This window comes from Pipistrellus hanaki, assembly GCF_964339955.1.
Source record: "Pipistrellus hanaki genome assembly, chromosome: 19".
Classification (NCBI taxonomy): domain Eukaryota; kingdom Metazoa; phylum Chordata; class Mammalia; order Chiroptera; family Vespertilionidae; genus Pipistrellus; species Pipistrellus hanaki.
In genome coordinates this window covers 10,754,011-10,779,130 of record NC_140521.1, presented here as the reverse complement: position 1 = coordinate 10,779,130, position 25,120 = coordinate 10,754,011, and the positions used below count along the sequence as shown (strand labels likewise).

Sequence of the window (25,120 nt, the reverse complement as noted above, 5' to 3'; positions counted from 1 at the left end):
ATACTAGGATCAGATATTGATGACAATCGATAGAAACCAATGGCCATTTTCAAGTAAGAACAAAATATAGAGGTCACAGGATCAGAGTTCTTCAAAGTGAGTGCCGTTGGGTATAACAGGTTTGACCTGCCAAATCTTTAATATCCAGTGTGCACATATGTGCATGTATGTGGGTATCTGTGTATGCATGTGTATACACAACTTCACTTACTGAGTTATTGAAAGCATCAAGGTAACACATGTGGAATAATTTCGAGCTGACAAGGATGAATGTATGGGTTAAGTGAAGTGTCATAAAAATGAGCAAAGCTATTATCACCTCACGTATGTCAGATCTTGAAATCTTACTAAGGGTTGTTATTAAATTTCTTCCAGCTACACAGTCAAAAGATAGATAAGCAAGGTGACCATGTAGCCAAAAAGACCTTGTTTCTCATTAAAAGATAACTAGTGGCCCAGTGCACAAAATTTGTGCACATTAAAAGGGAATTCATAAGCGGAAATATTTTAATATTGCTATTTGCCCTTTCTCTATAAGAGAAGTGTCCAGCCAGCCCCACCCCCATTGGGCAACACCAAGACCAGCTGGTCCCACCCCTATCAAGCCCTGCTGGGTCCCCGGCCCTGGTGCTGGATGGAGGGCACAGCCTCAGGTCCTCTGGCCCCGGTCAAGCACCACACAGCCTCACGTCCCTGCCAATCGATCCTGAAGGCGTCATGGGTGGGACTGCTGCCCTCTTGTGATGGAGAGACAGTGACAGTGACCCAGAGCGGATAGAGTGTTTTTATTTTATACCCCAAATACCAGGAAGTTTTATTAAAAGTCAAGACAAAGGAGATTATTTGCATTCTTGGGTGGGCCCGAGTCATATTCATTCCTGGTGCTTGACTGGATTTACGTAATAAACCCACTCCCCAGCACCTGGGCAGAAATGAAGGTCAAGCTGTCAACACTTCTGCCTTTTTGGCGGAATGTGTTTCCAGCATGTGGCTTTGCCTACTGCCCTGGATTCAGCTGACAATTTAAAGAAATGCCATGTGCCTTCCCAGGCGCTCTCTACACTATCCAAGCAGTAATGAAGTGCCCTTCCCCACCCCGCCAAAGGTAGCAACCGAGGCCAAGTAGTGTTGTTCCGAGATTCTGTGATCCCCAAAGACCAGCAGGGAGCCAAATCTGGTGCAATTAACAAGAGAACCTCTTCCATGTTAACATGGGCTCTGTCCCACTCATGCCAACAGCATGGTGGACGAGAGCGCAAACTTCGACAAATCCAGGGGTTTTACACCGGTGGTGATGTCACTGCTTTGGCTGACCCTGATTGGTTGGGTGAGGGCTAGGTCCAGTTACACAAAATGGAGGATAACTCCGCCCTGCCCCACAGTGGAGTCCGGAGTTTATCCTCACCCTGCCCTCTCAGTAGGAAACCTGGGTTGTTACAGCCCACCTAGCAAAGAGGAATAAAAGCTCCATCCAGTTACATGCTGTCATCACTTCCTTAAAAAACTAAACATACACTCATGATACTACCCAAGTTGCACTCCTGGGCATTTAGTCCCAACAAATGAACATTTCTGTCCATACAAACCTGTACATAATGTCCATAGCAGCCTGTAATAGCAAAAGACTGGAAGCAACCAAAGTATCTCTCAATAGGATGGTTAAACAAGTTGTGGTACATCCACACCATTGAATACTACTCAGCAATATAAGGAACAAATCATTGATGCATGCAACCACTGGATGAATCTCAATGGCATCACGCCGAGGGAAAGCAATCTCAAAAGGTCATACTGTGATTCCACTTATATAACATCCTTGAAATGACAAAATTATAGAGATGGCAAAAAGATGGGGAGGAGTGTGGTATGACTCTAAAGCAGCGATTTTCCATTGGTGTGCTGCAAGAATATTTAAAACATGCAATACCTGACTATTTAGTCAGGGACACTGGCCTCCTTTCTCTTAGATTGTCGCATTAAAAAACAACAACAGCCAAGACAGCGATAGCCATCGAGTGTGAATGCCCTGTATTGAACCATTAAATAGGTCAGATAATAGAGTTGCATCTTATTGGTCATGTCCTATAATGAGGTTGCATGTGATTGGTTAATTCTTGGTACCAGAAATCCTTATATATAAGGGTAGCATCTGATTTTAAAAATATATATTTTTTATTGATTTTTTACAGAGAGGAAGAGAGAGGAATAGAGAGTTAGAAACATCGAGGAGAGAGAAACATCGATCAGCTGCCTCTTGCACACCCCCGAACTGGGGATGTGCCCGCAACAAAGGTACATGACCTTGACTGAAATCGAACCAAGGACGTTTCAGTCTGTAGACCACATGTGTCAAACACAAGGCCCGCAGGCCAAATCCAGCCCGCCAGGCCTTGCAATGTGGCCCGCACCGCGCTGTCATCACTGCACTCAGCTGTCAGTTTATGACATTGTCAGTTTATGACTGTTCAGTAAACCATTCGGCCCGCGATTTAGGCTGGATTTTAGATTTTGGCCCCTTCTCTGATTGAGTTCGACACCCCTACTGTAGACCAACGCTCTATCCACTAAGTCAAACCGGTTTCGGCATGATTTTTTTTAAAGTCACTTTGAAGTAAAAAGGGTAATTTACTATTATCATTCTTTTTGTAAATCAACCAAAATTATACTATTTCTTGTCAGATCAGCAACAAATTTAATTTTTGGGGTGCTGCAGAATCTTAGTAGTTTATGTGCTATGGGATGATAAAGGTTGGACATCACTGCTGTATAGGGTACCATCAGGGAAACATTTGTGGTGATGGGTTAGCTTTGTCTCTCAGTTGTGATGGTGTTTACAGAATCAACACATGTGGGAAAATATCACACATAGAACTGCATGTACATATTGTACCAAGGTCAACTTGGTATACTGGACCTATCTGAACTATTTTTTGCAACTTCCTGTAGATTTATAATTCTTCCATAAAAATTTTTGTAAAGAGTGGGGGCAAAGCAGCCCTTTGTCACCTTTCAAAAAATTTTTTTAATTGATTTCAGAGAAGAAGGGAGAGAGATATGGAAACATCAATGATGAGAGAGAACCATTGATTGGCTGCCTCCTGCACACCCCCTACTGAGCCACAACCCAACCAGGGCATATGCGCTGACCAGGAATTGAACCGTGACCTCCTGGTTCCTAGGCCAATGTTCAACCACTGAGCCACGCAGCCAGGCCCTTTGTCAACTTTTCCATTTCTTCTCGTACTTCTCAGTGTGCTAATTCTAGAAGTGGGGGGGTGGGGGGTCTTGCCTTTTAAATAGAAATCCTTTCCCTTGAGAGCCTGGTCAGCTGTCCTTGTTAACTCCAGTTAACAACGAACTCGCCCTCATCAGAGCAGATTTCAGGATACTCCCTGGCTTCCAAGTTATTCTTACTTAGCTTCCTCTCCACCTCTGGATGGCGAGGAGAGAGAACCCTCTTTCCTCAGACGAGGCTTCTAGAGGAGGACTGGTACACGAGCCACACAGTGATGGTGGCTGGATGAGATGCCAGCTTTCTTCCCAAGGGCAATCAGCTTCCTTCTCAGCCCCTAGGGTAACTTCGGGACCGCCCACCTGCCTTACACTGACGCTGTTTTGTGCCTATAATTGGGAATACATTTTTATTGTAACTTTGTGAAGCAAGAGCAATAAAACAGGGAGAACAGGTTGGACAAATGAAAGTTGAAAACTGGGTTTGGAAACCAGAAGCACGTGACTTCAAAGACCTATGATGTTTTTCTTCCACAGGCAAGGACTGAAAGGTCTTTAGGAGGAGACTTTTACTAGGAAGACTAAGGTCTGAAAAACAACCCAGTGCCACAGGGTAAGAACTGGATGTAGTGCTGCTACCCCTGGATGTCTGTGGCAACAAAGGCCGGTGCTGATCTAGAAACTCCTACATCTCCTTTGGCCCAGCACTACCTTTATCCTAGAATTTCCCCACAAAATTCCTTAGGACTAGCTCCTAGTCCACTGTTGGCATTCATGAAGAATAGGCTACAAGATGCAGAAATCAAGTCCAAGATTGAAACCCCTGGGAAAGAGGGTTCTGATCCTAGAACAACCTTCTGAGAAATCTCACTCTCAGGCCCAAGTCTCCCTCGTTCAGACCTAAACATTATCTAAACACTCCCCTTTATGCCAACCTGAGCTGTAGTCATTTCTATTGACTGAGCATTGTTTCTGAACCTTTTGTTCCTTCCCACTAACCCTGGAGGGGTTCCTCCCAGTTTCTGATGCCAGAGCTTCAGTTGAGGGGAAGGGGATGCCCAGGCATCTCTAGAAAAAACAAACAGAAAACTCATCAGCTTCTTCCAAATCCTGTGCTGCCTTATTAAGTCCTTCAAGTCTAATCAAGACCTTGTCTATTTATTGCATAGAATGAGATTTAAGATGCTCACACAAGCCTCAAAATTTAAAAATTCAATCAGGTTGCAAATAGATGAGCTATAAATAAATACCCAGCTTGGTTAATTAACAAGTATTTAAAAAGTCAAATCTGAGATTCTTAGGAAAATTCCTAGCAACACAAAGTTAAGAAGACCTATATATTCACCTTTATAATCTGATCCAATCTAATGAGACCAGACTTAGTTTGTGACTAAGAATTATCTTTCTTTGCCATAGCCGGTTTGGCTCAGTGGATAGAGTATCAGCCTGTGGACTGAAGGGTCCCAGGTTCGACTGTGGTCAAAGACACATGCCTGGGCTCATCCCAGTAGGAGGCGTGCAGGAGGCAGCCAATCAATGATTCTCTCCCATCATTGATGTTTCTATCTTTCCCTCTCCCTTCCTCTCCTAAATTAATAAAAAGTATATTTTTAAAAAAGAATTATCTTTCTTTGAAACTATTTTTTATCAAAACAAGAAAGGCTATAGAAAATATTTTATGTTTCAGTGGGAAATGATGCATTATCCAAAGGAGTCCCCTCTAAGTTCCCTGATTTTAGCCCATAGTTGATCTAAGTTACAATTCTTCAAATTGTAAATAACTATGGAAAAGATCAGTTTTGTGTCCATTTGGACTTTCAACATTCTTTTATCCATATGAATTTTTTTTCCTTTTCCATTTTTTTTAGAACCAGTTATAGCATCTGTTTATTTCCCTAATGAGTTAAAAAGTCTTTAACACATGTTCACTTGATATCTGTATGAGAGTCATGATTTTACCTTTTTAGGAAAATTATCTTTTAACATACATAAACAATTATCATGTAAGGCAGAAAAAAATATGTGCTACATAGAGTTACAAGGAGTGTACTAAGGTTGGCCAAGAAGAATTATTGCTTGTGATTGAGAGAAATCAGGTAGGTTTTTTTAAAAAAATTTTTTTTATTGATTTGAGACAGAGAGGAAGGGAGAGGGATAGAGAGATAAAAACAAAGATGAGAGAGAAAGGGGTTCAGAAAATGTAATAGGTAGAAAAACACATGTTTAGCAAAGCACTTACTAAGTCTCCAGCTATCACTGCTGACCTGCATCAGATTATATTCCTTCACGAATGGATTTCCCAGCCTAAGCCACTACATGAAAGTCATACTTACTACGCTTTTACTACAGACACTATAGTGTGAGGCACTCAATGTGAGTCTACTAACAACAAACCCATCCATAGTCTTCAGAGACCTATGCCTAGATAAACTACTGACTCCTGTGGTGTTGGTTCAAGCTCCAACTCCACTGCAAACTCTCTTTAAATATATATATATATATATATATATATATATATATATATATATATATATATATATTTGATTTTTTTACAGAGAGGAAGGGAGAGAGATAGTTAGAAACATCAATGAGTCATTGATCAGCTGCCTCTTGCACGTCCCCTTCCTGCTCCTTGCATTTGTCTGTGTAGTCAAATCTCAGCTCTTTCTGGTCCCCCTTTATCTACTAGTTACTTGTATGGTAAGAAAAAGGAGTTACCTTATATGAAAAAAGTCTCCCTGACCCTGAACCCAAAAAGACCAAGCTGTATAACAATCAAGTTTTATGTGTGGGATATAAAGTCCTCATGAGTGACAGATAAAAATGTGCTTATCAGCTCTCTGGCAATTGCTTTCAACTCCTTGGTGAAAACAGAGTGCCCACCTGGGAAAACGGGGTAAGGCATGTCCTTCCCCCGGCTGAACCATCCATTACTCAATCTTGGCAATCCGATGAAGTGAGTGGGTCCTGTTGGATGAGGGTACCTACCTGTTTGTAGCCAGAAGAATTCAAATGTAGGCATCATCTCGCCCTCTGGTTGAGCAACAAAAGGCGTTCTAATTTGCAATTTAAATGGTATACCCATCCATTTGGCAACTAGGAACTGTCTTCCCTTGATTCTCCCCCTTTAAAAAAAATTTGAAGCATGAGCCAAGACAGGCCATCTCTATGGCGAGGCCACTGGAAATAGTTTGTGTGGGCCTGAAAGTTGGGTGGGGTGGGGCCTCGGGGAATCACCAGGGTGGAGCAAACATTGTGATCCAGGATGATGGAGTTTCAGATGTGGTGCCTGACTGCTTTGTGAGGGAAGGGCTCATCAAAGGAACAATGGCTTCTGCCAGCACTTCTGTCTAGGAGAATGCTGTCCCGCCAGCTTTCACCCTGATGCCAAATAATATACTTCCTCCCTGTATGCCTCTGATGCCTTTCAAGTTGCTGCCCCTGCATGGAGCTCAGAGGAAGTACTTCTGAGTAAGACCGTGTGCGGGCCCTTTAAGAGGAACTGCCTGGCACTCCCACAGTCTCAGCCTCCCTCAACTTCAATCCTTGCTGGTTTTTATAGCCAGAAATTATGGAGACTTTTCTTCCTGGCACTGGAACCTGAGCTGGGGAACCTCATGTGGGCCCAGGACCCCCTCGCTCCTCATGGGGAATCTCCACTGCTGAGATATCCCTCCCAATTTTTACCCACCAACCTGGGTATCAGATCAGCCTTTTCACGCCTTCACCCCTCCTTCCAGGTTTGATGTGACTTCATTAATTTGTAGTTGTAGGACTTCCATTCAGCTTGATTTGGGGTGGTTCAGAATGACGGTTGTTGTGTAGTTTAGTTGTAATTCTGATGTGATTGTGGGGAAAAGTGAGTACCACATTTACCTATGTCAACTTAGCCATAAATCCACCCATTTTTAAAATTCAAGCCATTAACTTGAAGAACTTGGATCAGTTTTCCTATAAAATGACACATTCTCTTAAGATCTGCTTTCTTGAGGTATAATTTGTTTTTCTCTCCCTATTCCTATAAATGAGATCCTCATGGCTTTTCTCTTTACATATTATTTTCATCTAAACCAGAGAACAGAGGAAATTATTTGAATGACAATTTCCTCAATTCTCCCAAGTATGGTACTTAACCAGTACCATTCTATTCTAAATGACTAGAAGTTAGCCCTAGCCGGTTTGGCTCAGTGGATATTGTCGGCCTACAGGCTGAAGGGTCCTAGGTTTGATCCTGGCCAATGGTACATGCCCAGGTTGTGGGCTTGATCCCCAGTAGGGGATGTGCAAGAGGCAGCTGATCAATGATTCTCTCTCATCACTGACGTTTCTATCTCTCTATCCCTCTCCTTTCTCTCTGAAATCAATAAAGAAAAATATTTAAAAAATAAATGACTAGAAGTTAGTTTATTACATACAATGGGCAGTGAGACTTAGTTTTGTCCCAGAACCCAATGAAAACTGCTAAAAGCTTTGATAATATTGAGTTTCAACTTTTGGAGGGACAAAACCACCTCTTAGAAGACACTGTATACTTCATACTGTGTAACATCAGGAGGCACAATGTCCTCGTGTTTGTTAGTTATGCTTTTTAAATTTTTTGTAAAAGGAAGCACAATGCCTGCTTCTCTCACTTTCAGTGATGTAAGGGTGGATGTGGGTTCAGATGATGACAATGTCTAATTGTTTCATCCATTAATGATTGTTGTGTGTGTGTTGGGGGGTGAAGAAGGAACCTAAGGCAAGCGTTGAGTGTTAACTTCGACCAAGGATGATCTCATCTTGGGAGCCTGGAAGGAATGATGACCCAGGCCATGCAACACCAAACTGTCTTAATCGAAAGGGATCAATTTGACTTCTCCTTGGCATACCTCTCTAATAGTGATCAATAATACTGAGAACAAGACCAGAGACAGACCATTCATTTATACTTCAAGAGAGCTTTAAAAATCTAAGTCAACATATTCAAAGTCTTTCACCCAGAAGAACGGGCCTAACATGCCAGGAACACGTTTGATCTTATCCTCGATAATATTTCCAATCTTCCAAATCTTTTCTTCCTGAGAAGCATGAAAAAAATACCCAAAATGGGACACAAAGAAAATAAACTATTTTCACTACACTTAGAGGAAAATGAAAAGAAATATTTTGCTTCCAAAATCAGAATCCATATAAATAAACACAGAAAAGTAATAACTGCCATCTCCTTTATCACATCTTACATGGTTAGAAGAAATAAAAGCAGCAGTTTCTAGACTCTTCACCCAGTGGGTAGTAAAAAAAACTTGGCAATTACCCTGCCCAGTGTGGTTCAGTTGGTTGGAGCGTTGCCCCATGCACCAAAAGATTGTAGGTTTGATCCCTAGTCAGGGTACATGGATGTTTTTCCTCTCTCTCTCTCTCTCCTTCTCTCTTCAGAAATTAAAGTTGGCAATCTTATTCCTGCCCATCATAAAAGGCAAGGGTGAGGCCTGGGCAATTAAGTAATAAACAGGAACAATGCAAGGAAAGGACAGACTTGACTAAATTAGAGCAATTTGTGCAAGCTGTTTGGGTTGGACTGTGCAGGAAAATATGTTATGCATCAGCTTTCTCATTTTTGTTGTTGCAGGAAAACTAGTACATGAATATCCTCTACCACCACCACATGCTGACATTACTTCTATCACATGTATGTTCCACCTCCTAGCCTGGATCCTGGAAGTTGAATAAGTCCCTCTGGGGAACAGCACAGCCATGCTTTTCTGGAGTTATGTTCCCTCTTACTGGACGTCTGCCCATACTTTGCTCAGTTCTTCTGTTCTGCCCTCCTACTCCACTGTGACTTCCTGAACTTACATCTACTCGGACAAGATCATGCTAAAGTCTGAATGAACTTGTCCCACTCTTACCACACTCTCCACAGTAAAACCTATCACTAGATTTTTAGAAAGAGAGAGGAAGGGAGAGAAACAGTGACCGGCTACATACCACACGCCGCACAACCTGGGCATGTGCCCTGACTGGGAATCAAACTGGCAACCTTTTGGTGAACGGGATGACGCCCAACCATCTGAGCTACACCAGCCAGGGCTCCCAAGCTCTCTTTACAAGGCCGGCATTATCTGAATTATAAAACCAGATAAAGACACTAAGAGAAAATTATAGTCCAACAGATGCAAAATTTCTCAACAAAATATTAGCAAACTACATTCAGCAAAACATTACACCATGATCAAGTAAGATTTATTCCTGGGATGTAAGATTGATGCAATATCTACAAATCAATTAACATAAACAGACCACATAAACAAAATGAAGGCTAAAAATCATATGATCAGCCCTAGACGGTTTGGCTCAGTGGATAGAGCGTTGGCTTGCGACTGAAGGGCCCTATGTTCAATTTCTGCCAAGGGCATGTTCCTTGGTTGCAGGCTCCTCCCCAGCCCAGACCCTGGTAATGGTATGTGCAGGAGGCAACCAATTAATGTGTTTTTTTCACATTAATATTTCTTTCTGTCTTTCCCTATCTCTTCCACTCCCTCTAAAGTCAATGGAAAATTTGATTAAAAAAAAAAAAAATCCTCAAGTGAGGATTAAAAAAAAATCCTATGATCACAGCAATAGATGCAGGAAAAGTATCTAGTGACATAATCCAGCACCCATTTATGATAAAAACTCTCAACAAAATGGGAATAGGAGGAGTACAACTCCATATAATAAAGGCCATATATAACAACCCACAGCTGACATTATACCCATTCGTCAAAATCTTAAAACATTTCCTTGAAGATCAGGAACCAGACAGGAATGCCCAGTTACACCACTCTTATTCAGCACGGTACGGGAAGACCTAGCCACAGCAATCAGACAAGAAGAATTAAAAAAAAAAGTCCTCCAAATTAGAAAGAAAGAAGTAACACTGTCATTTTTTGGCAGATGACATGATACTATGTATAGAAAACCCTAAGGATTCCACCAAAAGATTACTAGAACTAATTGATGAATTATGTAAAGTAGCAGGATACAAGATAAATATTCAAAAATCAATTGCATTTTTAAACACTAATAATGAACTACTAGAAAGGGAACCTAAGAAAACAACTCCATTTACAAATGCACCAATAAAATAAAACTACCTGCTAATAAATTTAACCATGGAAGTAAAAGATTATACTTGAAAAAATATAAGATACTAAAGAAACTGAAAAAAATAAATGGAAGTGTTAGCATCATTAAAATGTCCATACTACCCAAAGCAATCTACACATTCAATGTAATTCCTATCAAAATGTCAATAGCCTTTTTCACAGAACTAGAACAAATAATCCAAAATTTATGTGAAACCAAAAATATGAATAGCCACAACAATCTTGAGAAAGAACAAAGTTGGAGGTATCACACTACCTGATATCAAATTATACTACAAGGATCCAGTATTCAAAAACAGCATGGTACTGGCATAAAAACAGATATAGGGATAAATGGAACTGAATAGAGAGCTCAGAAATAAACCCACGCCTTTATGGTCAATTACTATTTGACAAAGAAGGGAAGAACTTACAATAGGGTAAAGACAGTCTATTCAATAAATGGCATTGAGAAAATTGAATAGATATAGGCAAAAAAGAAAGAAACTAGACCACCTTCTAATAATGTATACAAGAATAAACTCAAAATGGATTAAAGACTTAAATGTAAGACTAGACAGCATAACACTCCTTAAAGAAAACATAAACAGTTAAATATCAGACATTTCTCTCAGTAATGTCTTCTTGATATATCTCCTTGGGCAAGAAACAAAAGAAAAAAAATAAACAAATGAGACTACATCAAACTAAAAACCTTGCACAGCAAAGGAAACCATCAACAAAACGTAAAGAAAGCCTACTGAATGGAAGGAGATATTTGACAATGATACATCCAATTAGGGCAGGGGTCTTCAAACTATGGCCCGCGGGCCACATGCAGCCCCCAGGGGAGTCTGATCCTGTCCTCCAGGTTTTTTGGGCAGTGAGCGCAGCCAAGGTGTTACAGTAGGGATTAGTAGTTCATATAGTCCGGCCCTCCAGCTCTCTGAGGGACCGAGATCTGGCCCCCACTTTAAAAAGTTTGAAGACCCCTGAATTAGGGGTTTATATCCAAAACTTACAAAAAAATCAACACAAAAATACAATTAAAAAATGAGCAGAGAAATTGAATAGACATTTCTCCAAAGAGGACAGACAGATGGCCAATAACTACATGAAAAGATGCTCAAGGTCACTAATCATCAGGGAAATGCTAAGTAAAACCACAATGAGATATCCCCTCATACCTGTCAGAATGGGTATCTACACTAATAAAGGAGAAACATGCAAATTGACCATCACTTCACTATGACCACCAGCCAATCAGACTATGCAAATTAACCCAACAAAGATGGCAGTTAATTTGCATATGCAGGCGCTGAGCAGAGACTGGAGACAGTGTACAAGGAAGAGGGAGGGAAAGCGGAAAGAAGGACAGGGTGTCAGGAGGAGGCAGCGGCTGCTGTGGGGGATGGCAGCAGGAGAAAAGCCCGCCTCGGCAGGCTTCTGCTGAGGCTGCATGAAGCCCTATTCTTGCAGGAATCTTCCTGCAACGGGCTTCTAGTCATCTATAAATCAATAAGCAAGTGTTGGCAAAGATGTGGAGAAAAGGGAACCTTTGTGCACTGCTGGTGGGAATGTAGGCTGGTGTAGCCACTATGAAAAACAATAAAGAGGTTCCTTAAAAAGGTAAAACATTGAACTGTCTTAAAACCCAGCAATTCCCCTTCTGGCTGTACAGGGTGGGGCAAAAGTAGGTTTACAGTTGTTCCTAGTTGTTATGACTACTGAACTGAAAATTAGAAACATTCTTCAGAATTATCACTACTATGGTAGCTTATTGGCACCTTTAGCAATTTCTTAGCTTATTAACACCCACTGAAATCCTTTCCTTCTATTAACATAATTGTTCCCCTTCCCTTCCTCATAAAAACCCCTTGCCTTACTTCCTAATCAAAACATAGTTGTGAAACAGATCTCCAGGACTTATTCATCTTGCAAAATTGAAACTGCCCATTAGACAGCTTCCCATTTCCCTCCCACCAGCTCCTGGGTATGACCATTCTAAACTTTGTCTCTATGTAAACTGGAGCACTCTTGGTGCCTCATATAAATGTAATCAGACAGTATCTGTCTTTTTGTGATTGCTTACTTCACTTAGAAGATTATGGTTCCTTAAAGCTCATTCATATTACAGCATGTGACAGGGTTTCCTTCTTTTTTAAGGCTGAAGAATACAGTATTCCATTTTATGTCTATACCACGTTCTGTGTATCCACTCATCTGCAGATGGATATTTGTGTTACTTCCACTTCTTGGCTATTGCGAATTCGTGCTGCAATGAACATGGGCGTGCAAATCTCTCTTCAAGATCCTGTTTTCAATTCTTTTGGATATAGATCCAGAAGTGGGATTGCTGGATCATGGAGGCATCGCCTTAGGGTGACGAAAGTGTTCTAAAATTTGACAGAATATACTTAAAACCACTGAATTGTATACTGCAGACGGGTAAATCATATGGCATATGAATTATATCTCAATAAAGCTGTTATAAAGGCTGAATCAAGGATATAGTTATTTAAGGATTTTGACTGAACTGGACAATGAATCTAGTTAAATAACCAATAAATTTTGTCACAAAGATCACTTTGATCCTTATTTTCCATGACCTGGCTAGATGTTTAGGTGTTTTTGAGACATAACCTAAATGCTCAACAATGTTCATTAGAGAAAGTATGAAAAAGAAACTGCCAGTATGCTTTAATTCACAATATTAAACCTTTTCATATTTTATGTTAAAAAGCACTATAAAAAAATAACAAATTAATACTAACTATAGGAATTTTTATTTCATCTGTTCTGTAGGTATGCCATTCACCACATTTTTAAAAGATTGGGAACTGAGGCAGGATTTTACTCACTTTGACTTCAGACTCACTTTTGAAATGTCACTCACAATTATTTCACAAAGAAGATGCTCAAAAGACAGAGGGTTTATTTTCCCTTTTTTGGCAATAAAAATTATAAAATTAAAAAGGTTTATGCCCAACTCACTGAATGGGGAAAGAGGTAATAAGTTAAAAACACACACACACACACACACACACCAACCCTCCCCCCAAAAGAAATTTTTAGAAAAAAAGTGCATAAAATTCAAATCCTTTTTATCTCTAATTGTTATATACACAACTAGAAAAAGCGGCAGGAATCTATAGATGGCCACTGATGCTCGGAAACTCATTTCATCATCTTTCTTTTCTGCTTCATCCAGACACTTCCAATTCTGTTAAGACTCAAAGATACAGTTTTAGAAAGACAATAAACAAGATAATCTCCAAAATTTCTCATGATCTCTTCAGATCGAAACAAAGCAAAGTAAGATAAACCTCACTGGTCTGATGGATGGTTTTTAAAACAATAAGACTCCACATGGTTCACGGCAAAGAGACAAGTGTGGAAGTCGACTATCCATCACGGTCCCAAGATGGAGACGGAAACCATGGTTCCAATATAATTGTAGAGACTGTTGTTACACAGGACAGTCTTCCTTTCCAGGTTAACACTTCAACAGTTTTTCCCAAACCATCTCTCAGAGAGTTGATTTTAAGTTGAAGGCTGAAATACTAACAGTTGATTTCAGATTCTAAATATACATATTTCAAAGTCCGTCTGTATGCAGAAGCAAAATTATGAATGGCAGCTCGAAGACTCAAGGTCCACCTAGGAGTATCACAGGAATTGATGACTGAATACAATGCCCGGGTATATGCTGCAAATAAAGGTTGAACATTGATGAATGAAGTCACATTTTAAACAGCTCTCCCAACCTCTTTCCTATTACTACTGCTTCTCCGCCCAGTCTCATAGGTATTAACTTTACCGATTGAGTAAATATTTATTGAGTACTTACTACAAGCCAAACTCTCCATGAGGATAGAAAAGATAATGGAGAGGATGGACAAAAATAATGGCAGTGCAATACTGCCAACCCAGAGACACACACAAGATGTCATCACATAATGAAGTTTGGAATGAATTAAACTATCTGAGAGTGGACATTTCAGATGGTCTGAAGGTTAATAAGAGTAAAGGAAAGAAGGCATTTTAGGCAGGGAATCCACGTGTGAGGTCTCAAAGGTATAGCAAAAAATGTGACATGTATTGGTGTGTGACAATAGCAAGTGTGATAAGGCTAGAGAGTCTTGTGTGGGGCCAGAGAGAAAATATACCAAATAGGCTGGGCATTTTGTACTGTAAAAACCCAGAGATTTGAGAATAGGAGAATTGCATCATCAGATCTGTAAGGTTTTATTTTTATTGATCTCAGAGAGGAAGGGAGAGGGAAAGAGAAATAGAAACATCAATGATGAAATAGAAACACAGGATGATAACAGATCTCAAAGAGAAATAGAACTCACTATCACTTATTTCTATTGCCTCGGGGTTGTTTTGTAAAGGGTTGTAACAGCCTCTGGCTTATAGTAAGCACTCAATAAATGCTAAATTACTATAATCACTACTTTTAAAAAATTGCTACAGGTCATAATCATTCCTTGAAGAGACTTACCTCTGTGGTTTTTATAGAAAATACAATTGTTGGCACAGGTATTAGGGTGAGCATCCCAAAAGTCAGGACCACAGCCACATAGTGGAGGTAAAGTAATATTATAAAGCTGCATTTTCTCTCGGATCTGGACCCTTAAAGCTTCTAGATACCTATAGAAACACAGTCTGATCAGTGACCCACTAGAAAGAGAATGAGCATAAGTCCCCTCTAGATCCAGAATTTCATGCAAAAAAACTGGAAGTACCTTTGGTATTCCCTTTCTCTTCGTTGCTGTTTTTCTCTGGCTTCTTTCATTTCCTCGAGCTGTAGCTGCGCTAACATTTCGCTCATCTCCCCTGAATATGGCTCTTCTTGAAAGTTCCTTCTTAATAGCCTCTGCTCTTCAGCATAACGTTGCTGCTCTTTCTTTCTCTTAATTCTGAGAATAAAATCATAACACGTTTAGGAATTTTTTTTTAAAATCGTTATTTAGAATGAGCTTCTAGGTCCAAATAACTCAGGAAATTCCCAGAATTAAGGGAGTCAGAAAATCAGTTTGGAACAGCTTCCAAAACTCCAGCTGGTTCATATGAGTTTATCCTACAGCTCATGTATATAGAGAGAGCCTCTCAAATGGAAATGAGAGGTTACTATCAAGAATTTGTCTATAAGAATCCAAGTACAAGAGCTTTCTGAGATCAAAACTACAAGTAGACAGGACTTCTATTTTTGGCAAAAATGGAGTAACAGGGTCCAGAAATCAGACGTTCCCTACCACCCTACACAACCAAACCTATAGTAACAAAAGCATAATGGGCTAATTACTGGATATCCTTCTGGTCGACCTTCCGGACGAAGCTGGGGCTGCCAGGGCCAAGGTGGCGGCAGGCAGGACTGAGGCAGAGGAGGTGGCCTCGTGGCGGAGCCCCTTAAACCAATTTCCTGCATCAGGCCTCTAGTACATAAACAAACAAACAAACAAACCAGCCAACTAACTAAACAACCAGACAAAATACACACAAAAAAAATATTGTTTTCAAAATTCTGGACATCAGGCAATGATCCTTGACAGATGAGGTGAGCCCAGTAACTGCCCGAGCTTACTGGCTGTAGTTTCTAGGCAGCAGTACAGGCCAGAGCAGTTGAGGCAGAGCCTAGTGGATTCCCTGAGCTGAGGAGATGAAGGTGAAAGTGCAGGGACACACAGGCAACCAGAGTTCACAAGACAGAATACCAGAAAGGAGAGAGCTGCTCAGAGAGAGGACTCAGAGACCTACAGAGGGGCTCCTTCTAACACCCAGCAGAGCACTGTGCGTGCATGTGAGGAAAGGCCTGAGTGAGGGACAGAGCCATCTAAAAGGACATCAGGGAACAGTGCCTCGTTCCACCAGTCAGACTTAAAAAACTCATCATGCACACGGCACTGGGTAGTTTTCAGGACGATCTACTATGTCAGTTGGGGGGAATAATAATTAGTCCTAGACCGAGCACTGCTCCAAACACACCTAACAAACTGTAAAAGCAAAGCCCCAAGATAACTTAACTGCCTCTGAAAACAAAGCTCAGGGAAATTCATAAGAATATAAAGATATCCAGCAACCAACAAAGTAAAAGTCATAATGATGGACGTCTAATCAAAGATTACCCAGCATGCTAAAAAGAAGGAAATCACAACTCATAATGAAGAGCATAATCAAGCAATCAAAGCCAATGTAGAACCGACAGTTATTAGAATTAGCACATCAGAATATTAAAAGTTATTTATTATAACTATATTCTATATGTTCAAAAATTAAGATATGGAAAAAATGAAATCAAGCATCTTAATAAGACTATAATTTTTTAGATGAAAAATACACTGAAGCCTGGCCAGTGTGGCTCAGTTGGTTGAGCGTTGTCCCATAAACCAGGTGGTTGCCAGTTTGATTCCCAGTCAGGGCATGTACCTGGGTTGTGGGCTCAATCTCCAGGAGGGGGCATGCAGGAGGAAGCCAATCAATATTCTTCTCTCTCTCCCTTTCTCTGAAATCAATAAAAACACTTTTTTTTTTTCTTAACGAAAAGACACGTTACAGATTGGGAGAAAATTTTTGCAAAGCATATATTGGCTAAAGGACTTATATCTGAATTAATTTAAAAGCTCTTAAAACTCAACAATAAGACAACTAATTTAAAAATTTAGATTTGAACAGAAATTTCAACAAAAAACAATATACATTTAAAAAGATGGTCAAGAACTTTAGTCATTCGGAAAATGCAAATTAAGCCATAATAAGATACCACTACACACCTATATTCAAATGGCTAAAATAAAAAGGACAGACCATATGAAGTATTGGTGAAGATGTAAGGAAACTTACACTGCTGATGGTAATATAAAATGGTATAACCACTTTGAAAAAACAGTTTGACAGTTTCTTTTAAAAAAATTAATTTATACCTATCATATGATCAGGCTTTGCATTCCTAGGTATTTGCCCAAAAGAAAAGGTAGCATTTTTTTAAAATATATTTTATTGATTTTTTACAGAGAGGAAGGGAGAGAGAGATAGAGAGCTAGAAACGTCGATGAGAGAGAAACATCAACCAGCTGCCTCTTGCACACCCCCTACCGGGGATGTGCCCGCAACCAATGTACATGCCCCTGACCGGAATCGAACCTGGGACCTTTCAGTCCACAGGCCGACGCTCTATCACTGAGCCAAACCGGTTTCGGCAAGGTAGCATATTTTGAAAGACTTGTACATGACTATTTATTTGTAATAGCAAATAACTGGAAATAACTCAAATGTCCATCAACCCATAAATGAATAAACAAATTGTGATATATCCATACAATAGAATACTATTCAATAGCAAAAGGGAATGAACTCTATACACACAATAAGGATGAATCTCAAAATAATAATGCTGGGCACAAGAGTGTGTGTGTGTGTATGTGTGTGTGTGTGTGTGTGTGTGTGTGTACACACACACATACTAGAGGTCCGGTGCATGAAATTTGTGCATGGGAAGGGTCCCTAGGCCTGGCCAGTGATCAGGGCCAACTGAGGCCTTCCGGCTGCTGGCCGGGACCTTCCTTCATTCTGTGCCGCCCCTTTGTGATCAGCGCACATCATAGTGAATAATCGAACCGGTCTCCCAGTCGAAATCCCAAGGTGACACTTTGCATATTAGCCTTTTATACACATACACACACACACACACACACACACACACACACACACACACACTGTATGAACTAGAAAATGCAAACTAATCTATAGTGACCTAAAGCAAACCAGTGGTCCAGAGGAGAAGGGGTTAGGGAGGGGCAGGAAAGAGGGGCTACCACGGCATGAGGAAACCCTTGAAGATGATGGATATTTTCACTATCTTGACTATGGTAGTGGTTTCATATATATATATATATATATATATATATATATATATATATATATATATTTCAAAAATCTGAGTTTATACTTTAAATATGTGCAGTTTCTTGAATATTTTTATACTTATTTTTAAAACCATCTACAAGTAGAGAGGAAATGAATAATTCATTGATTCATAAGAAACCTAAGTAAAGAACTTTTGTTAAGAAATAGGACTAACTCAGGACTAGAACTTATAAACATATGCTGATAATTTTAGTTTCTAAAAATTACTTTGAAACAAATGAGTTACTATTTTCTGAACAGCAGTATGAAATCAATTCACACTCTTAATAAATCATTGACTACTGAAAACTTTGGGCTATCCATTACTCCAGGGGAATTAAGGTGTTCCTTTTGTTAGATTAAGAAGTAAAGACATATAAGGCAGTGACCTAGGAATGTGAGAAAGGTGATGTGGGAGAAAGGTCAAAACAGGCACATGCTCATTCACAACTGACTTGAAAATATATGTAGCCTTGCTCTCTAAAAGGGTACTAGAGTTAAAAGATCACAGGGGCTCTTGGCTCAGGATCTACTAACATAGAGATTTTATTCCGAGAGCCAGTAAAGAAAAGTATTTTGAGGTCATTCATATTTGCTTAGTTCAACAACTACTTACCTTATGAAAAAGGCAAATATGTTTCTGTAAATAATTAATGAAATTGAGGCTTTCATTGGTAAAATTTAAACAGAACCAAGTGAATGACAATAGGAAAGCTAAGTCACTTATAATTCCCTATACCAATTATTCCCTATACCAATATTTGAAAAACAATATAATTATTGTTTTTCAAATATTGGCACCTAGGTCTTAATAACAGGGCAGTTACTATAAATGCTGAAATCAGCCTCTCCACTTATCCCCCGTCTTTATTTCCTGGTGTCCTCACCCACTCCAAAATGGCTTTAAGATCTATGAATTGTTCCACTAAACCAGCTCTCTCTTAAAATCAATGGCGTACAGGTCATTTAATCCATTTAGCACAGCAATTTTCAACCTTTTTTATCTCATGGCACACATAAACACATTACTAAAATTCTGAGGCACACCAAGAAACGTTTTTTGCCAATCTGACAAAAGAAAAAAAAAAAGGTATAATTTTGATTCATTCACACTGGATAGCTATTGTTGTATCCCTGTTGTCAGTTACCATCCACTACCACCTGTAACTCATAAAGCTACAGCTCCATCATGGACTGTCCCCCTAAAATCCAAACCTATTTAACTACTTGCCAATTTGACATTTCCACCGTAGTATTTCAATGGTATTTTTCTGGGAAAAGAACCAATAGCTTTGGTCAGATTCTCAGGTTAAGAACTATTGACATACAGTAGTTTCAAAAGGATCATCAAATAAAAATGACAAAGATGCCCTGCTCAGTGGTCAGAGCGTTGGCCCACAGACCGAAAGGTCCCAAGTTTGATTCCAGTTCAACAGCACATACCTGCATTGTGGTTCAATCCCCGAAACCGGTCAGGGTGTGTGCAAAAGACAACAATCAATATATCTCTCTCATGAACATAATTCTTTCTCTCTCTCTTCTCTCTCCCCCCCCCTCCCCCCACCCTCCGCCCTCACCTTCCACTATATTTGGAAATCAATGGACAAATATCCTCTGGTGAGGATTAAAAAAGAAAAAAATGACAAAGATACATTAAAAAGTTGTTATAAATAATTATTTTATAAACACAGTTTTAATCTTTTCTGGTGTCTTTTAAGGCCCCTTGCATATCTTTTACTTAAACACAATAAAAATTAAACTAGGTCAGAAATCAATATGTCAATATATGCTTTTTTTCCCAAGCACTGATGTGAATATAATTATTGTAGTTTGCTGGTATGCTAAAGGTATTCTGAAACTATTGTCAGACTTCTAGTAAAAGCAATAAATTGCAAACAAGGTAGGTCCCATAAAACTGTCAGCTGATTTCTCAACAGGAATGTTGCAGACCACAGGAACCAGCACAACATATTCAAACAGATGAAAAGCAAGGACCTACAACCAAGATTATTCTACCTAGCAAGGCTACTACCAGTATTTAGAATTAAAGGAGACATCAAGAGTGCCCTAGAAAAAGAAAAGCTAAAGAAGCTCATTGCCACCAAAACAGCATTACCAGAAATGTTAAATGGACTTCTTTAAGACAATAAAAAAAAGGGCCATAATTATCAAGAAAATGGCAATAGCCATAGACAGTTTGGCTCAGGTTTGCGGGCTTGATCCCCAGTAGGGAGCGTGCAGGAGGCAGCCAATCAATGATTCTCTCTCATCATTGATGTTTCTATCTCTCTTTTCCTCTCCCTTCCTCTCTGAAATAAATAAAAAACATTTTTTAAAAAGAAAGAAAATGGCGATAAATATATACCTATCAATAATCATTTTACTTGTAAATGGATTAAGTACTCCAATCAAAAGACATGGGGTAGCTGAATAGATAACAAAACAAGACTCATATATATGCTGTCTACAAGAAACCCACTTCACTTCAGATTGAAAGACAAACATAAACTGAAAATAAAGGTATAGAAAAAGATATTTCATACAAATGGAAACAACAACAAAAGCTGGAATAGCAATACTTATGTCAGACAAAACAGACTTTAAAACAAAGGCTGTAACAAAAGGCAATGAAGAACATTTTATACACAATAGCCAAAATATGGAAACAACCTAAGTGTTCAACAGGAAACTGAATAAAGATGTGGTACATATATATACAATGGAGTATTACTTGGCCATAAAGAAGAATGAAATCTTACCATTTGCAACAGCATGAATAGACCTAGAGGGTATTATAAGTGAAATAAGTCAGAAAAAAACAAATACCATATGATTTCACTTATATGTGCTCCTGATCAGGGTGGCCCAGACATGCCCTGGAGCCCTCCCGCAGTCCCTCCCAGGCTGTACAAACTCCTGCATCCCTTCCTGGCCCAGATCATGCACCAGTGAGGTCCCTCAGTCTGGCCTGCGCCATCTTGCAATCCGAGACCCTTCCGGGGATGTTGGAGAGCCAGTTTCAGCCTGATCCTGCTCAACATAGAAGCTGCTCCCTGGTGGTCAGTGTGCTCCCACAGTGGGAGTGCCGCTCAGCCAGAAGCCGAACTCGCAGCTGGTGAGCAGAGCAGTGGTGGCAGGTGCCTCTCCAGCCTCTGTGGCAGTGCTAAGGATGTTCGACTGCCCGTGGGGAGCAGGCCTAAGCTGTTAGTCGGACATCCCCCGGGGGCTCCTAGACTACAAGAGGACACAGGCCAGGCTGAGCCCCTCCCCCAGTGCACAAACTTTGTGCACCAGGCCTCTGGTATTCTTATCATTTCAACAACTCAAAAACTCTTGTTACTCAGTCATCTACCATAAGATAAGGCCATACTACTAATCTTTTACAAAGTTAAAAGGATTCTGCTTCTAAGATTAAGAAACAGCTTTACTTCAGGAGTTAAAGAGGTGCCCAGTTAGAAAAATAACTTCTCAAGGAAGTGGAAGAAATCTGCCTCTTTGACAGAACAGGATTAAGGTCTAATCTAGTATGGTCTAATCTTTGCCTGCTGATCCTGTTTTTCTTTCAACCTTCCTGTCTCCTGTTTCCTGATTCTGACAGCATTCTTTCTTAGAGATTTTAAAATCATTACTAAAAATAACTGAATTATTTCCTACTGGACTCTCTACTTGGATTTCCTTTAAGCACGCCAAACCCAACATGCTCCAAATTAAATGTATACTCCCCACCTCTACCTACTCCTTCCTGGCAAATCTGCTTTATAACACCCCATTTACCTGGTGGCCTAAATCATAAACCTAAAATTTATGCTTGAATTCTCTAACAAAATCTTATCAATTATCCTCGTGTGCTCTTAAAACTGCCTTCTCCTCATTGCCTCCTGGCCTGGCTTACCTGTAAGACTGCGTTACAGATCCAAAGAGGTTAGGTGCTGGGGTCAAATAAATCTGGGGTAGAATCCCAGATCTACTATCGCTAAGTAAGATCTTAGGCAAGTTACTTAACTTCTCTAGGGTTCATTTTTTTAATCTGCAAAAGGAAAAGAATAAAATTTACCTCACAAGGTTACTGAAGTGAAGAAATGAACTAATGCCTCTAAAACACTCAACACTGTGCCTGGCACACTGTAAACACTCAGGGAAGAGCAGTTACCACTACCCTGCAGGATTGTGTACCAATTGGAGACAATTATGTAAAGTGCTTGACACACAGTAAGAAGTTTATTATAATAGGACTTCGTTTAAAATTTAATTTCACCTCTCACCTTCTAAGTGTATTACTTCAATGATCTCCTAATATCTAGTTGCAGTCATCTTATCTGTTCCTCACAATGCCTCTATATGGCTCCTGTTTTCAGGATGAAATCCAAATTCCTTGTCATGACATACAAGCTCTTTACCCCAGGTTTGCATGTGTGGACTCAATCACCACAGATGGTAACAGTATTTCCAATCTATAGTTAGGAATCCATGAATGCCAATGCCAATGCCTTACCATATATAAGGGGCTTGAGCATCCACAGATTTTGGTATCCATGGGGGTCCTAGAACCATTCTCCCATAGATATGAGATGACTGTAGTTAAGTTTTTGAGGAGTCAAAAGCAATATGCAGATATCCAACTGTGCAGGGGAGTTGGTGCCCAACATTGTTCCAGGGTCAATTGTATATAAAAAGATGTTCCACATCATACTCATTACGGAATTGCAAATTAAAACAATGGGATACTATTAGATACTTAGAATGGCCAAAAGCCAAAACACTGAAAACACCAAATGCTGGCAAGGATGTGAAACAACAAGAATTCTCATTCACTGCTGGTGGAATGCAAAATGGTTTGGCCACTTTGAAAGAAAGCTTGGCAATGTCTACCCAAATTAAACAAAATCTTATCATACAATCCAGCAAACACACTCCTTGGAATTTACCCAAAGGAGTTAAAAATGTATGCCCACATAAAACCTGTATATGAGTATTTATAGATACTTTATTCATAATTGCCAAAGCTTGAAAGAAACCAATATGTCCTTCAGCAGGTGAAAGGATAAATAAACTGTAGTACATTCAGACAATATAATATTATTGAGCACTAAAAAGAAATGAGCTACCAAGCCATGAAAAGGCGTTGGAGGAACCTTAAAGCGTATTACTAAGTGAAAGGAGTCAACTGAACAGGCTTTTTGGCTACATCCTGCACGATTACAACTTTGCGGCTTTCTGGAAACAGTACACAATGGAGACAGTGAAAAGGTCAGTGGTTGCCAGGGACTGGGGGAGGGAGAGATGACTAAACAGTGTAGGACAGGATTTTTACAGCAGTGAAACTATTCTGTGTGATACTGTAATGCTGGGTACCTGTCATTATACATTTGTCAAAACTGTAAGAATCTACTATACCAAGAGCGAATCCGAATGTAAAATATGGATTATAATGCGTCCACATAGGTTTATCAGTTATAACAAATGCACCACGGTGGTACAGGATGTTAACAGTAGAAGAGGCAGGGGGTAAGTGGGAACCCTTTGTACTTTCTGCTTAACTATAACTGTTTAAAAACATAGCCCTTAACCATCTATCAATACTTCTATCCAGATCAAAAATAGTTGTTCCTACTATGGCTGAGAAGGCAAAACCACAACCTGATTATTTCTAAAGCTTAGCTTCTCAAATCGCCTTAACTAGTAATTTAAGGATCACAATGAGGATCAAAAAACTCACTTTTCAATTCTCTTCCTGTATTCTTTTTGCCTTTGTTGTTCTTTTACTTTTTCTCTTTCAATATCCATGAAAAGTCGCCTATATCTCAGGTACCGCTTTTGACGCTAAAGGAAAGAAGTTAAAATTGTTAAGATTCTGCTCTCAGAGCACTTTCCAAGAGAGAAGAAATTATCTTTGGCCTTAGACAAGAAAACGATATGATATGGAAGACACATGGAACTAATTCCTTCATTTCCTTCTATTTACGGTGGCTCAAGATATCACATATAGCAAGACCTTTATATCTTCAAGCACATGGTTATTACATGTTATAGACAGGTCAGAAAAAGAAGTACTAATTTAGTTTGCTCTTAGTACAGTCCCTTGTCAACGGCACTTGAGGAAGTGTCTATATTTGGTATGATAAAATATATACTATATTTATTATTATTACCAAGTAGTAAGTACCATAGAAGCAGGGCCACAGAAAGAATGTGAGACGTATCTCATAACAGAAGAGCAGTCACTAACTTTTCAAAATTAAAACCACACTCTAAGCCTAGCCTAAAGTGGTGGGGAGCAAAGGAGGACTAAGGAATATAAGAGCATTATACTTTTAAAGGGAACAGATACAACAAATGCAAGTGCTACTATTATGTGTGATACATTCATACCTTTGGGTTTATATATTCTCTTTTAAGGACATAAGCTACTCAAATGGCAATAGTATACACAAGGAAATGTTCGTAACCTTTTAGTAAAAGCATTAAAAGTCTAATAGCAGTTCTCAATATTGAAGATTCAGCACAATCATCAGTGATACTTTTTTAAAAATACAGATGACCCAAACCTACATTTTCAGATACCAAAAACAATATATATCTGAAAAAAGCTCCACATCTAATACTGGCGCATGGTCAGTGTTAAAAATTGTTGGTTTAAACTAACTTTGGATTGAAAAAGGAGGCAAAAAGAAAGCCATAAATGAGAAATCTCCCTTTAAATAAGTTATTGTGGCAAATGTCACCAACTGAAGAAATTCACTAGGATAATATCTCTGATTTCACATCAAGGTACCCTAAATCCTAGGAGCTTAGAAGTTTAACATATTAAAATGACTCAAGTAATTTCTTAGCCTTTATGAAATTTTTAGTATTAGCTCTTAATTATTAGGACACAA

The 25,120-nt window shown here is 39.5% G+C and overlaps 2 protein-coding genes and 1 long non-coding RNA gene across 10 annotated transcripts in view; 2 read left to right on the top strand and 1 right to left on the bottom strand.

Annotated features, from left to right (window-relative positions):
• LOC311613558 overlaps positions 1-25,120 on the top strand; it is a 475,229-nt gene that overhangs the window by 340,799 nt on the left and 109,310 nt on the right. The gene's annotated exons all lie outside the window — the stretch shown is intronic.
• TMEM218 (transmembrane protein 218) overlaps positions 1-25,120 on the top strand; it is a 93,116-nt gene that overhangs the window by 56,025 nt on the left and 11,971 nt on the right. The gene's annotated exons all lie outside the window — the stretch shown is intronic.
• CCDC15 (coiled-coil domain containing 15) overlaps positions 13,427-25,120 on the bottom strand; it is a 38,274-nt gene continuing 26,580 nt past the window's right edge. For 6 of the 8 annotated variants that reach the window (XM_084867561.1, XM_084867563.1, XM_084867559.1 and 3 more), the window contains 4 exons: positions 23,962-24,065; positions 15,089-15,262; positions 14,845-14,993; positions 13,427-14,046 (listed from right to left, as the gene is read on the bottom strand). In XM_084867561.1, coding sequence (XP_084723687.1) covers positions 13,901-14,046; positions 14,845-14,993; positions 15,089-15,262; positions 23,962-24,065 — 573 coding nt within the window. In that variant the 3' untranslated portion in view covers positions 13,427-13,900. Of the gene's footprint in view, positions 14,047-14,844; positions 14,994-15,088; positions 15,263-15,648; positions 15,779-16,769; positions 16,846-23,961; positions 24,066-25,120 lie in introns of those variants that run through there. The other 2 variants (XR_014793472.1, XM_084867564.1) reach the window with 2 other exon arrangements.